This window comes from Heterocephalus glaber, unplaced genomic scaffold (genome assembly GCF_053883595.1).
Source record: "Heterocephalus glaber isolate CG9 unplaced genomic scaffold, H.glaber_assembly_v1.0 deba00001613, whole genome shotgun sequence".
Lineage (NCBI taxonomy): Eukaryota > Metazoa > Chordata > Mammalia > Rodentia > Bathyergidae > Heterocephalus > Heterocephalus glaber.
Genome location: NW_028258384.1, coordinates 32,860,351 through 32,877,172, shown reverse-complemented (window position 1 = coordinate 32,877,172; position 16,822 = coordinate 32,860,351). Strand labels below are relative to the sequence as shown.

The following is a 16,822-nucleotide window of genomic DNA, read 5'->3' as shown; positions in this document are numbered from 1 at the left end:
ATATGGAAAAATCCAAGATGCCAGAAAATACTAAACAAGAGAATTGGTTCTAAAAGATGTCAAAAAGATTTGCAGCATAGAATAAAATACTGTTTAATTAAACATCATTGAAATAAAATTTTGTTTAAAGAGAAATTTAGATATTTTCAATAGGTCTTACCGAGTTTATATAAAGAAAAGCCACTTCCTTTAAATTTGGGCCTGAGACAAGTGATATGGGTTAAAAAGTGCACAAACTGTACTTTTAGATCTTGAATGAAGGTCACTTAGAAAACTGCTATTAGTACTCAAAATATTTCACTGTCACCCTGAGAGTAAGAGTTCCAAAATGCAGTCCTCCCCATCAAACACTGAAATACATAGCAACATTAGGACCAAGTAGTTTATATTGAATATGTATGTTTGGACAATATTTAAAGTAAGTCTTCAGTTCCCCAATATACCTCAACATTCATAGACAATATGCACCAATGCAAATGGTAATTTATGTTTTATTCTTTAAAAACCAGAACGTCAAGAGCATATACACATTGTTATGCAAATTATATTAGATACTTTTCCAATGCCTTGCCACAATATCAAAATTCCCTTCCACCCTATATATTCTAGTAGCACGCTGTTTTCACCTCTTAACACATTTTGTAATTGTGTTATTCACTTGTCTTTCTCTCTTACTAACTTATCAGTAGCTAGATGACTGGGCCTTAGTATTTTAAAAATAATTCCCATCATGGCTAGTAGTTGCTCAAAGAATAGTTTCTGAATTTAGAAAATATGAACAAACTTTTATGGTTTTATCATCTAAGGCACTTCTCAGTTTTACTTTTTTTTTGGTACCTGGTATCAAACTTGGGACTTTGTGCTTGCAAGGCAGGTGGCGGAACCACTGAGCTAAATCCCCAGCCCCTCAGTTTTACTTATTAAAAGTCTCTACTCCATTAAATTTTTGGAAAGAAAGGTTTAGCGAGCATTTATTGGGCTTCTACCATGTGTCACTTTCAACTAAGATTTTTACATGTCATTATGAATAATCATTAACAACCCTGTGAAATAGGTATTTTAATATCCAGGTTTTATAGACAAGAAAAGTCAGGTTCTAAAGCCTGACTAAAGTCCAGGCAGCTGGTGAGTTGAGGAGCTATGATTCATTCAAGCCCAGGTTCTATCTGGCTTTAAAAGTCCATGAGTTCTCCATGCATTCTTTACTGCATTCATTGTGTTATAGCAAAGAAGCTATTAAAAGGCTCTGCATTTCCTGTGAAGAAGATAAATGAAAGAAACAAGGAGAAAAAAACCTCAAAGTCCAATATGTTGGACAATTTCCTTTTTTTTTTTTTTGATACTGGGGATCAAACTCAGGACCTTGTGCTTGCCAGGCAGGTGTGGCACCACTGAGCTAAATCCCCTGCCCTGCTGGCCAATATTCTTTTTTTTTTTTAAATTTTATTTTATTGGTACATTTTAGGTATACAATATAATGACATTCATCATTGGAAATTTGCACCTTTACATAATCTATCTTGGTTCTTATTATTTTTCTCCCTTCCCCTGCCCTTCCTTCAACCCCTCCATCCCTCCCTATTTACAAAGACTTTGTTTCCATATTTTCATTTTCTCATATTAATTCCATTGCCTTCTTTGTTTTCCCCCTACCCCTCCCACTTCCCCTTCCCCTTTTCCCCTTTTCTAACTATTTCACATTATCCTATAACTTTTACTCCTCGTTTACACTTTCAGTTTCTCATACTAGAGAAACTATTCAGTATTTACACGTCGGTCCTATTTATTTCACTTAAGAGTATTGCCTCTATGTGCATCCATTTAGCTAAAAATTTCTCTAAATTCTCATTTGTTATAGCTGAGTGGTACTCCATTTTATTAAAAGAAAAAAAGAGCACATTTTCTTTATCCAGTCTCCAGTTGATGGGCATTTGGGCTGTTTCCAAGTTTTAGCTATTACAAACTATGCTGCTATGAACATGGGTACACATATATCACTGTGGTATGATTCTTTTAATTCTCTGGGGAAGATACCCAACAGGGGAATAGCTGGGTCAAAAGTGACTTCCAGTCCTAGTTCTTTGAGGTATCTCCATACTGATATCCACAGTGGTTTGGCCAATATTCTTAACAGAAGCACATTATTACTCTGGCTACTTAAAAGCACCTGTGACTCTAGTCATTGCAGATCTCAGCTACAATTTCTTTTTTATTCTGAATGGGAATTTATTGGGGCTGAAAGTGAAAAGTCAAACCTCTTCTTATTTTTTATTACAATGTTAAGTTTTAAAACTAGAGTGAAGGCAATGATACTTTATTTTATTTATGCATTTATATCCAGTTAGGTAAAATACATGCTTTAGTCTAGTATATTTGTCAGACTGGGTTTTGGTCACAGTATTTAGCATACAGCTTAAGTGCAATCTACATGAATAACAGTAGGTATGTATTCAAACCTAATTACTTGATGGGGACTAGGCGTGGAAAAGCAAGGAAAGAGGGTAGATTCAAGTCAACTAGATCTTCCTGCACTTAAGTCACTGCCTTTTTCTTTTTCTTTCTTTCTTTTTTTTTTTTTTGGTACCAGGGATCGAACAAGTCACTGCCTTTTTAAAATAAACATTTTCATAAATTTTGCTCAGTTTGTAAAACAAGAGACTTAAAATGAACAATAATAGTAAGGATTCTTTTTCTCAGATATATGCTTGTGAAGAAAAACAGTGTCTGAGATATGTGGCAATTTAGGTATATCAGAAATTTTAAAAAAATCTGTCATGTTCCATAGAAACTTATGCTAATAGAAACCTATGCATAACACTTAAATAAATGTATTCAAAAAAAGATAATCAACACCTTTAGAGTTAGTCCCAAGCTTGTACCCTTTAGCTAACTCCAGCTCCTGGCAATTACTTTCCCCCAAACCCCCAAGCTCTGGCAACTGCTATTCTGCTCTCTGCTTCTATGAGTTCAACTTTTTTTTTTATAAAGACAAGTAAGTTCTGAGGATTTGGTGTTCATCATGGTTTACCTGAAATTTTTTGAGAATAAACCTTACATGTCCTTACCACATATAAAGACATATACAACAGTAATTATGTGCAATTACGTGTGGTGATGGATGTATTAATTTGTGGTATTCTTTTCACAATGTATATCAAATCATCATGTACATTTTGAATAGATACAGTTTTTATTTGTCAGTTGTACTACAGTAAAGCTGGAAGAAACTTAATTAGTGATATAGCCAGGTATGGTGGTGCATGCCTGTAGTCTCAGCCCACTGGAGGCTGAGGTGAAGGAATGCTTGAACCCAAGAGTTCAGGACTTACCTGGGTAACTGTTAATGGTTTAAATCTTAAAAGTTCCCCAAAGGCTCATATGCTAAAGGCTTGGTCCTACCCTGTGGTGGTATTGAGAGGCAGTGGAACACTTAGGAAGTGGGCCTAGTGGAAGAAGTTAGATAATTGTGAGTGTGGCCTTGCCAGGGATATTGGGATTCTGACCCTTTCCTTTTTCTCTTTGCTTCCTGGATGCCGTGAAGTGAGCAGCTCTCTGAACCACATACTTCAGCCATGATGTACCACCTCATACAGGCCTAAAGTGTTGGGGCTAAGTGACCATCAGTTGAAACCTCTGCAGCCATTCATGAGACAAAACAAACCTTTCCTTCTTTATGTTACTTCAGGTATTTTTTCACAGTTATGGAAAGGTACCTAACACAGTAACATAGCAAGAAAAAAGTCTCAAAAAAAGAATTTGTGATATGAGTGTAAAATTAAATAAATATGGAAGGATTGTAAGAACCATTATTATTTTTCTTTTGATCAGTGAGAAAGTCAGAAGCTAGGTCTCACTTGGACAAGTATTTATTTAACATGCCCTAAGCAAAAATTCTCATGGTTTTATAAAAGGCACTGAACAACTCTTAAATATAGGCAGAAACAGATATATACATGTAAACACACCACCTACTAAAATGTGTTAATAATGTACAGTATACAGACAGCTGATGAATCTTCCAGTTAATTTCATGTACTAGTGAAGCAGAGAAAACTTAATGTAAGTGGAAATAATTTAACTGATTTTTAATGTTTTAAGTTCAAGGACAAATTTTAAGATATTAATGTAGCCTAGCCCTTCTGCATCTGACAGCACACAGTAGTGCTATCTCTGGGACTGGACTAAGGGGATGTCTTAGTTACTTTTCTCTCGTTGCTGAGACAAAATACCTGATACCCAAAGATAAAGGGGGAAAGGTTTATTTTGCTCACAGTTTGTAGAGGCTTCGGTCTGTAATCGGCTGGCTCAAAGGCAGGGTGGCACATGGCAGAGGGGCAACAGTTCATGGCAGACCGAAGGTAGCAAAGCAACAAGGGACCTTAATGGTATCTTTCTGCCCCTTTTATTTTATCCAGACTACCAGGATTAAGGTGGTGCCAAACCAATCAGTAGACTGTTTCTGTAATCACACACCCTTAATCCCAGCCACCTCTGAAAAAGCCCTATGACTGCATGAGGCTTTGGGGAGACATCTAGACCCAAACTATAACAGGGCACATGTGCGGCTAATTTCTTCCCAGGGAGCCAATTTGAGTATCAGTGTCCAAGACTCAGATAAAGGGGCTGGTCACTAGGTGTATCCTGCTAGCAAATGGCTATGTTGTTCTGAACTCAGGAACCCAACAATGAAACTAGGTATATATTGTCAGCCTTGACTGTTGTGTACAACAACCTTGACCAGCTGGTACAACATGATCCATTGTTCCATGTGTATATAACAATATCATCACTCACTAACATAAAGGACACTTTGAAGGCCACATTCCCAAGGTTGGCAAAAGTCCAATCATGGTCACCTTGGGGACATGTAAGGAGTAAGCAACTAGTTCTGTGCTGTTACCTCTTTTATGACTATACATCCCCTTGCCCTTGGTCAAACATTTTTACAACAAAACTGTCAGTGCAGCAAGTGTTAGTATAATATTTATATAAAAATATTTCATTTAGTACAGAATTTAATTTCTATAGTTAGTGAATTTTATATGCCATAGTATTCATATTTATGCATATACATTGTATAAAATATAATTATATATAAGTACCGTTAAATTGTTATATATATGCTATACCTCAGTATAGTATTTATAGTATAATATACCTTTATATAGTACAATATTTGTATATATACTATATATATGTCTACCTACCTACTTACCTTCTTACCTATCTATAAAGTGTTGTAAGAACAATATTAAATATACTTAATATTTGCAGAAGCCAACAAGGGTAGAAATAAGCTCAAATGAATAATTCATCCAGTCTGGAAGACTGTTACAAATATTCTTATATTGGTGTACAACATAGCTATCCATTTTTGCTCTGGATGTATGACCACTTGAACTTTGTGATAGTTATACAGAGCCATTTAATACAGTAATGAACTGTTATTTTAATTCTTTCTTAGGCCAGTCACTCTCCATGTGTATTATACATGGAGAGTTTTATACATTGAGGAGGTTTTAGTTCAATTTCCCAAAAACATCTGATTACCACATGATTTATTTATATAAGGTAGTTGAATCTTACCAACAATACTAGTGTCATAACATATCACTGTATGCTTTTGATAGTTTGGTTTAGTTACAAAATAGATCAGGAAATACCATAGAAGTGTTTATTAAACCTTCCTAGAAGACTTATCTTTATCCATATACCAACTATTATTATGGACAAGTGTTGCCATCAGTGGCAATGATTTTGTCATTTCTACATCCTATTTTAGCTGAGGAAAAGGCCATTAATTTTTCTCAATTCTCATTATTATCCAGATAAAGGTTCCCATTAACTGTTGTACACTAAGGTCATCTCTCTCCCTAGGGGAGTACATGGGTATCATTCAGTATTAGTTCTAATCACACTAGCTAGTTTTATTTTGGTCCATTCTTTGGTCAAGGTCAGTCAGAGATCAGCAATGTGTGTAACAATTCCCCTCACAAAAATTCCATAAACTGGAGGATCTGTATATGGCTTAAAGATTCTCTCCCTGAGCTTTCACATGTAAAAATGGAAGGCTATTGCCCCATGACTACTTGGGCCTCCATGTTAAGTAAAATGATTAACAGACTGCTGTGTTAGAGCATATGCTCTTTGTTTCCTTGTGTGTTGGGTCTGTGGGGCCATTTTATCAAGGCTCTACTATATTTTCAAATGGAAATGCATTCTTTTCCCTACTCTTGGAAGATGATTTCTTCCAAGCTGTCTATTGTATTACTAACGCTTTTTCTCTTTAAAGTTACTCTTCATTAAAAGCAAATTCAGCATTTACCTAGAGCAGCCCTTATTTCAGCTACAGGCCTCTTTTGTTTCATGGGACTGTGATTAATCCAACATACAAGCTGCCACTGAGTGGCAACTTCTTGAATAAAGTTAGGATACATGTACTGTACCTCCAAAATGTTGGGTACCCCAAGCTAGAATCAAGTTTGACTGTGGTTACTCCCACATGTAGTTTAGTTTGAGTACACCATCTGGTTTCTCTTCCCTGTCTCAGGTTAGGGTTATACCCAGTGAGGATACACATCCAATTTGTAATACCTAATCTGTTATTTTAATTCATAACCCAATGATATTTTTCATTTCATTTAAAAGATGTCCATCCATAAAAATGGGGATGGTGTGTACCCTTGAACATCTTTTATGACATGTCAAACTATTACATCTAGGGGCTCATCTGAGCATTTAGTCATCAAAACTTATGGTTACACAGTTATCAGTTTGTGTGACATTATATATTATGCATCATAATCTTCAGAGGAAAGAAATTATTGAATTTATTTTCTCTTAATAGTCTAATGAAGGAAAATTCTCATAAGTTAGCTTCATCACCATTTCTATCAGTAAAATGCAGATAATGCAATTAAATGTTTAGTGATCGTTATAAACATCATATACATATCTACCTTTTAAAAATAAATCAGAGGTCATGAAAATTAGATATATAAATGACACTATGACACTCTTAAACATTTATAAACAAAAGTGATTATCAGTGATAAATATATATTTAATCATTTTGTCCCCTAAGGACAAACAGACACAGTCCATTAAGTAGTATAACATGCACTTTCAAACACCTTCTCTAATAGATGAGAAGTGTTAATTCCACTCTTGACCAATTTATGGAGGTTAATTTTCATAAAATACATTACAAACTATGAAAATTACTTAAATGAAAGATGGGATCAGAGCTAAATGCCCAATGAAGTTTGTGCAACACCAAAATTATTTTTAAACCTTATTATTTGCTGATGGAGTTAATAGATTTATTATATAGCACTTAGAATACAGAAGCACATACCTGAGTGCCCTCAGAGAAAAGCAAACCAATCATTCTTGTCATTGTAAGTATAACCTTTGCATAGTCGTACTAGACAGCGATTTCTTTCTAACCTCAGAGATAAAAACAGCATGATATACAAATGTCAAACATTAACATGATGTGAAACTTTGAGTAGCCTGGCACAGGAATTTTGAATGTCCTTTTGACCACAGCTAGTAACAGGCTGAAGCTGAAGCTGCCACCAATGTGATAAGCTGTTTCTCTGAGGACAGAAGTCACTTAACTTTAAACACTGGGATAATCATCACTTATTACCATATGCTGATATATAATCATTATGACTTTATAATAAAATTCAGTTTTTCATCCATTCCTAAATTCAGTTAACTTCCTTGCTATATGAAAATCCTCTCTACTCCTCCCACTCCCAAATAAATTAAATTCCTTTTTTATTTTTGGAGAAAGAGTGGATTAAGAGGCCCAAAATTCACTGCCTATTTAGAGGAATATCTCAGTTCATATAAAATATATTCTGTTGCCTCCACTATAAGATCATTTGAAAGCATTAAATCTCTACTGAACATTCTGGAGAAGTAGTGCACCATTATGCTGTTGTGTTAGGAATACTTGAAGGGAACAGGAATAAATAATGATGGTGGCATGGACCAGGACTGAAGCAATGGAAGTAGTAAGAAATAATCAGATTTTTGATATATAATCAAGGTAGAACCAACAGGATTTTCTAATAGACGTTTTGTGGGAAGTTATAAAAAAAAGAGGAATGAAGAACAATTTCAAGGTTTCTGGCCTGGAACCAAAAGAAATTCTTTTGCAAATGGGAGCAAAGATAGTATGGTTTTGTGTTGATGGGAAAGATCCAGAGGAGCGGAAGACATTGTAAGGGAGAAAGAGAGACAATTACTGGAGTCCTGAGTATGCAAAAGACAAAAAGAATATTGTACATGAGGGAAAGGGCTGACCTTTGCAAAGGAACAATTCATTCACAGTAAGAGAAGACAAGACGATACAGACTCAGATGCAAATAGAAGGGCAGATGTGGATATATGCTTTTTCAGTTTTAGTTTTTAAATTATGAACATTTTATTTTCTTTAAACGTCTTTGTGTTTTTCTAAGTTTCATTAATAATCATACATTTTATTCAGAAGGAAATTTCTAAAAATTATTTATAAGAAATTATGCTTTTGATTGGTTCAATTTTGCCAGTGGAATAAGATACAAGTTGAGCATAAAGTTGGAGGAGGTGTTGGAGGTGTAAGGAGAAAGGAACATGCATAATTAGTCACCTTGGAAAGTAGGACAATAAATGGCTGAGAAAATATGATTATTGGGCAGCAGTAAGGGTCCACTCTGAATTTATGGTAATAAATTTAAAGTGAAGTCAGTATAGCTGTAAATGCTTTTCCGCTATTTCAGCTATGCTAAGTTACAGACACAGAGTGAGTAGGAAGTTGAATTTAACCAGAGTTAGATTTTGTCAGCAAGTACAACTAACTTTTCATATTTGTGCATTCTGCATGCTCAGATTCAACAAACCAGATTGAAAATATTCAGAATAAAAAATTGCATCTTGGGCTAGGGATTTAGCTCAGTGGCACTGCACCTGCTTCACAAGTGCAAAGTCCTGAGTTCGATCCCTGGTACCAAAAAAACAAAACAAAACAAAAATTGCATCTCTACTGAACATGTAGACTTTTTTCCGTGCCACTATTCCCTACACAATAGCTATTTACATAGTATTTTTGTCAAATTAGGTATTAAAAGTAATCTAGAGATGATTTAAAGTATGTGGAAGGATGTGCATAGGGTCTAAGCAAATACTACACCATTTTACATAAATCTGTGGATTTGGTATCCATGTGGAGGGCCTGGAACCAAGCACCCATGGATACCAAAGAGATAGCTAGGCAACAAAAAGAGGGCTAAAGGGAACTGAAGATGTATGCATGGGAGTGGCTACAAAACTTAAGGTGAATAAGAAAAAAAGGATATGAGAGAGGTGAGGGACAATATAGGTGAGATGGGAGGATCAATGACACAGACTGACAGGGACTTTTCTATTTAATAATTCTTTGGTATTTTTGCTTTCTTATTTCTATACTTTGTATCTTTTTATAAGTCAGTAATACAATATGGTAAACAACATGAATACATGACTTGGTTTGCACCCTAGCACTGTATCATGCACAATTAGATCTTTAAACCTGTCTTCTCATGAAATTCAGTCTAATCACTTTTCTTTGCCCTACTTCCACATGCAAATGTATATATAAAATAAGACTGCTTACCTTTGGGCAGTGACTACAGTTATTTTGTTATATTTGGTTTTATGAAAGTTCTTTTCCTCTGTACTTTCTAAAGTTTCTTTATTGTGTATGAAATGTTTTTATAACTTAGAATAACATTTATTTAAGAGAACATATATATGTATTTACATAATTTATAATTAAACGCTGGCTGTGCTTCCTATTGAGGTGTTAAAGACTTCATCAGGCAGGACAAATTATAGAACATAAATGATTTGAGAAGATAGAAGGTGGCATACTTTAAAAAACTATTAGATTTCACCAAACATATGCATAGATTATTGTCTAGCAACTGAAGTATATTAAAATATGTGACTGACACTATAATTAAAACAATAAAAACATTGTAAATTCAAAGAAAGGAGTATTACTAACCTGTTTCCTGCTTTGAGCCCTTGCATTCCGTAATCTTCGAGCAGAATAAAAGATAAAATATCCCACAGTTGCTGCCGTAATAATAAAAAAGGATACAGAAACAAAGAAAATTGAATAGTGATTCACCCAAGGGCCATGTTTTTTTCCCACTTCGATGACCATTGTTACTTGTATGCCTTTTTGAATAGATTGTAGAATTTTTGTTCCTTTCAGATTTCCAATCATGATTGCAACAATGTCTCCTGCACCTGTAAAAGAAAATGAATTGTTTTAATGTGGTATTTTTAACATAAAAGTCTAATTGCTAAAATGATTTAAAATGAGACCCAGCCCTAATCCTAAGGAGTACACAGGTTATAAGGAAGTTATATGTAACAGATGCCTCTCTCCTTCTCAGATTAATTACCTATAATTCAACAGATTAATTGCCTTTGTGGGCCAATTTGCATCTTAAAAGAAGGCTGGCTTAACAACAAATAGTCCCCTGGCAAGTAGAAGATAAGGTTTATACCTTAGGAAATCTGAGATTTGGGAAATATAAAAATATATAGCTATATAATTCTGATTTATAAGATGAAAGATTATCATATATACTCTGAACATGTATAAGATTTATATATAAGGATAGGAATCTGAGAAAAATATTGTTTATAAGCCCAAATATACAGCCTATACATATATCTATGATGTATTAGCCTTCTATATCCTCAAAAGCAATGTAAAATTTGTCCAAGATACTCCAAGGTATTACGTGGACCTGATAGGTTATCAAGAAAGATAACATAAAATTGATAGAAAGGTACTAATTAAGGACAGCTCTTAAATTTGTGACGCCCCCCCACCCCAGGCCAGGGATTTAGCTCAGTGGCACTGTGCCTGGCTCAAAAGCACAAGGTCCTGAGTTTGATCCCTGGTACAAAAAAAAAAAAATGAATAGCACCCTTTCTACTCTCAAATATGGATATATATTTTGTGGGGAAAAAAGAAATAATATCTTTTCCAATATTCTGAGTATGCCATTTCAATATTTATCAAGGTTTATATTCTTTCTAGTTTATATGACCTGAGATCAATAATCTTAAGCAAAAGAACAGAGTTCTTTGAATGTTAAGGTACTGGCAACCAGAGAAACCTCGCTATTAGGTTAAGGTACTATTCTAGGTTAATGATCAAACTTCAACTTGAAATAAACAACCATGCACAAATAAAACTCTAAAAAGACCTTTAGACTATAATTTAAACACAAAGGTACAATGTTAAAATAGTATTCAAATACAAATCTTAAATGGAAATGTACATTGTTGAATTTTTACCCAAATATTCCCTTAAATTTACATTTCTTAGTACTAAAGTCTTCAAAAGATCAGGCCAAAGAGAAATGCCTCACGGTACATTAGTTTTGTTCCTCTCCTTATCTGAAGTTATTAATTCAAAAATATATTACAAGTGTATCATTTCAGATCCTTAAAGTTCCAGAAAATACTATTTTTATTACAATAGCCATTTAGTTAAACTCTTTTACCTACTTTAATGTTCAATCACTTCATTTGATAGAAGTCAATGACTCACTCTGTTTTCATTTACATAGGGGAAAATCTCAATGCAATGGAGAGTGAAGGAATCTGAAATGTAGATAGATACTTTCTGGTATATCTTCTTCCAATATGAAGATACTGAAATTCTTCATACCAATCTTTTGGAGAATTGGTAATTTTGCAAGAGAGTGGCTCTTTTTCTATTTGTGTGTGGGCTTTAAATTTCTAACAGTGGCACTTATTTCTGATATTATAACCTGCATAATCTTAGAAAGCACAGATAATTCTAAAAAATCAGGCTTTGGAATATAATTTAATTGTAAAGATTTCTCTTTAAATCACAGATGTAGTCTTCTAATCGGAGTTTTAGCTAATAGAAATAAATTATTATTCTTTTAGAAGATATGAGGTGAGTGGCCAGCACGAATAATCATTTGGCACATACTGTCCATTGTGGTCAGATGGAGGTTTTAAAAAAGATAGTAAAAAAATGTACATTGTCTACATATCAAGAACAATGCTGTGCTTTACTCCCCACAATCCATACGCATACACACTGTATATTGTCCAACATTAAAAATTCTATTGAATTAGCTGACATCATATAAAAGACATTTTTAAGCATTAGGATATACCTTCTTTTCCCCACACCCTTTCAGATATCTAAAAACTGCTCCTTCTCCAATGATCCCAATTGCAGTTAATGGCATCATAAGCTTTCTGGTCATATGTTTCAGTAACCACAGAATCATGTTTGAATCTTCACTGCACATGTAGTTAGTCACATAGATCCTACTTGTTTTCTTGGTGTCTCCCATGAGATCTTTCTATCCCTGCTGTCTTAGTATAAGCCTGCATAATTTCCTTGTCTATACTAGCTCAGTAATCTCACTGGTTGCCCTATATCCAGTATCTTTACTTTCCTTGTTTGACTCTTGTCATCACTTGGTTGGATCATGCCTCTTCCGTGCTCAAAGCTTTTAGTAATTCTTTATTACTCATTAAAAGTCTGACTCTCTGACTCCTTGAAAAGCCTTATATGATCTTTTCTCAACTAACTTTTCCAGTTTTATATATGTCCACTACATCCCAACTTTAGGAATACTCAGATTCAGTCACATGGGAAGCCTATTGCCATTCACTTTTCGTAACTGTTACTTCTGCTCCCTCAGTTCCTAAAATTTCCCATGTCTGCTCTAACGCTCCTCCCTCTTCTGCTTGTCTACGTATTTATAACTCAAGTTCCAACTCAAATGTTGCCCCTAGATAGTCTTTCCAAGTTCCAAGTAAGAAAGTAAAAGTTCTGTCTTTATTCAGTTGTCACTTGGTTTTTAAGCCCTACTAATACTTCATTTTGCTTTGCATCTCAAATGGCACGCTTTACTCCCTTCCTAGATTAAGAACTTTTTAAGGGCAAAAAGAGTGTCTTAATTACACAGTAATGCCTTCCTTTATCTGGTATTGTTAGGAAATTAGATGTTGCACATAAGTAAATTTTACACGTAGCAAACAGCCTTACACAAATACTTAACAGTTTTTACAAAATCAAGTTTTAAATAACACATATAGTATTTTTGACCTGGTCAAATGTACTTGGCAAGGCCCATATTTTAAATAATGTATCTGCCTCCAAAGTATCAGCTTTGTACAGATCATTCCATAGATCAACAGAAAATACATTTGAGCACAAATACATAAATGCAGAATTTTATTTCTGCAAACAGACATGTATCTTGTACTGATTAAATATATACAAGTGATTTGCTTTATAAAAATACATAGATTTCTAAATAGACTTAATAATATCCTGGTGATATTTAATTTCAATTTGAATGATTTATAATCTAAATATTACAACCACAAAATTATATTTGTATTAAAAGGTTACAACTTTTGACAAAAATGCTGAAAATACATTTCAAAGAAAATTATCAAAACAAAGTATACTGCTGTAGCTTTACTGATTCTGAGGGCCACTTTATTAAAAATTGATGATTGCTTAACTGCAAACTTAACTGTTGCCTAAATGCAGAGGCACAGCAGAACACTAGTGTAAGCTCTTGTTGTGAAGAACAGCTTCAAAAGGACATTTAGGCCCTACCCTCCACTCTAAAAATACAGCGAAAGAAAATGACCCCAAAATGTTAGACAATCCCACTACATTTTAATGTGTAGAATTCTTGCTCCAGGGCACTGACGAGAAGTCTGTGGATAAATCATCTGTTTATTAGGTGTATAGTACTCAGAAATGTTTTTATACCATGAAGCTCTATAATAATTAACAATTTTGAATGTACATTTAAAAAAGTAATCTAATATTGCCTTATTTTCTTAACTAGGATATCCTGATTCTTATTTATTACTGAGACTGGATCATCTTTGTAAGCCATTAGTTAATATAGTAGTGAGATTATTTGTCTCCAATCTGTTATGATCTTTCACTGAAGTCATACATTTTTGGAGCTGAAAGGACCTTAGAGATCATCCAGTCTGACTCATTTTTAAATTCTCAGATTGGGCAATTTTCCTCGAGGGAAGAAGATTCTCACTTGATGCTTGTAGCAGCAGCCCTCCTTGATTTCTAATTTTATGCTTCTAATCTACTGTTGGGTCTGAAAAAACAATCAAGCTTTGGTCTACAGAATGAGTAAAACAGGCTTCCCAAGAGAACTTAAGGGCTTTCCTGCAAGTGCCCTCTGACATTTATATTGGTTGCTCAGTGACATTTTTGTTTACTTCCTGAACTGGTCTATACCCTGGATAATTGAGGTTGCCAGATAAGATTATAAACTAAGCCTTTAACATATTTAATCCCCACATCAACCCTCTAAAGCAGTCATTGCTGCTGTTCCCATTAAAGAAAACATTGACTAAACTAGTAAGCACAGTACAGAACTGATATGCGAACTCAAGGCAATCTGGCTCTACTGCCTCTGATTTTCATCAATATTGTACATTTGTTCCCTAACTTCAATGAAAGCTAAAGCTATTCTTTGATCTCAAAAATGACAATTAATTAGGTACATTCAAGGTGCCACAGTAAAAGTTTAACAATCAGATCTTCAAATCAGAGGAAGCCCTGATTTGTACTGCATGGCAATTTCTATGGTGTAAATACTCCCATCATGGACACATAAATGTGGCGTTTGGAAGAAATGGTACAACTGACTGAACAAGTGGGCTCCAGCTTACCACTGGGTGTTATAGGGTCAAAATCTATGTGTGTAGGATACAATTCAAAATTTAACTTATAATAATTTACTCATTTTTTACACTTATATCTACTTTTCAAGACAAAGTCTATATACAATTCCAAATTAAGTTTGTTTTCTACTTGCTACTCTGTTGAAAACCACAAAATAAAATATGTACTCTGATATTCCAAAGAAGAACAGATTTCTTTTTGTGGAGCAGAGAGGGAAAAAAAAATCCCTTTTCTGACTGTGGGTGTGTACATATGTGTTTGTATACTATTTCTGTTGGTAAAGCAGGCCTTACTGAGTGACCTTTGTTTTTCCTTAAGCTTTTCTATGCCCTTAAAATATTGGAAATGGGCTGTTATAATACTTCACCTAATCCTAAACCTTTCACATTAAAATTATTCACTGTGTGTGTATGTGCATGTGTATGTGTTCGTGTGTGTGTGTGTGTGTGTGTGTGTGTGTATGTGTGCATATGTATTTTGTTTGGCAATGCTGAGGATTGAACCCAGGGCCTCACATGTGCTAACTAGCACTCTATCACTGAACAATATCCCTAGTCCCCTAGTCCTGTAAATGATCTTTTTAAAGGACCCCAAAATAGTCTGTATATAAAATTAGCCATTTATTATAAGGAACAGAGATATGGTCATATGCAGAATTCCTTTTGAATGTTTAATTTTCTTGATTTCTATTGTTCTGAGGAGTAGAAAGTGAAGCAAACATTTAAAACACATACACATACACTCAAAGGTTAGAGGCTTTAAAGAAGATTTTGAAACTGTAAAGAATGGCACTTTTTCAAAGGGACAATTTAAAAATACACACAATCTTTTTCCTATTTGAAAAAGTAAGGTATTTCCATGCCTTTCTATAGAAACTCAAAGCACTTCTTCAGTACCCATGAAAATTGATTTTTGAAGATGAGAGTTTAGACCCTCAACTAGACAAGTCTAATTAACAGAACAAACCTATATTATTGAATCTATATCATTTATGTGGCAGAATTCTGCTTATCAGTAAAATTATTGCTGTTTCCTCAAAGCATTCTGACAATGTCAATGTATTAATCTATATACTCTTGTACAAGTTCTGGAGCTACCTACTTTTCCTTTTCTTTTTGTGGTATTGGTGAATAAACCCAGGACCTTTGCATTGAGTTACATCACTAGCCTTTAAAATTTTTTTTTTTTAAATTTTAAGCTAATTCTTGCTAAGTCGCTAGAGCACAGGTTGGGCTTGAACTTGCAATCTTCCCATCTCAGCCTCTCATATTGCTGGGCTTACAGGCATGCACCCTCAAGTCTGGCTAACAGCTACCTCCTTTTGAAAGTGCCAGGCTTAAGAAGCCAAATATGGGTTGCATAGCTTAACTGATTAAAACAGTGCCAATAAAATCAATGCTATGTATGGTAACCCCTTGTGGATCAGTTATACAGAATATAGACAGTACTCTTAACCTCACCCATTAAGTATTTTTTGAGTATCTAACACATGCATGGCACTGTGCTAGGCTATGCAGCCACAAAGAGTAATAAAATATAGTCCTTGCCCTCTAGGCAACTGCAAATATGTTCTGTAGATTAACCCTTCACCATTTGGAAGAATATGATCTAAGGGAGAGAGATGGATTTTGCATATCTATTACCATGGGCTAGTAGTAGAAAAAATCATTTCCATGTCACTTTCCAAACTGATACCGGGTTAGTAGAGCATTTTCCTATATTAAAAAATGTATTTTCTTTCAATGTCCAACATTTGTAAAATAAATACCACTTTGTAGGTTTTGATATTTCTCCACTTAGTAATATTCTTCATCTAAAAACTGGTAAGGAAGCAGCATAATGTAGCGAAACTCACGCTGATATGCGAATTACTGTAGAAGATTGGGTTGTAGCTTCCACCTGAAGGAGGTAAGGTTGTGCTAGGTTTCTAAGGTCCTAAAATCAAACATGACTAAAGTTCTTCTATCCTGATAGAATCTTCAAATCAACTATTAATTTCATCCTTTTTCCTAAACACGTAGCACATGTCTCAAAGAAAGGAAG

At 34.5% G+C, this 16,822-nt stretch overlaps 1 protein-coding gene across 2 annotated transcripts in view; it reads right to left on the bottom strand.

Moving 5' to 3' along the window:
* Positions 1-16,822, bottom strand: part of Rnf128 (ring finger protein 128) — a 110,740-nt gene that overhangs the window by 14,249 nt on the left and 79,669 nt on the right. For both annotated transcript variants that reach the window (XM_004861472.3, XM_004861471.3), the window contains exon 2: positions 10,040-10,287. In XM_004861472.3, coding sequence (XP_004861529.1) covers positions 10,040-10,287 — 248 coding nt within the window. The remainder of the gene's footprint in view (positions 1-10,039; positions 10,288-16,822) is intronic.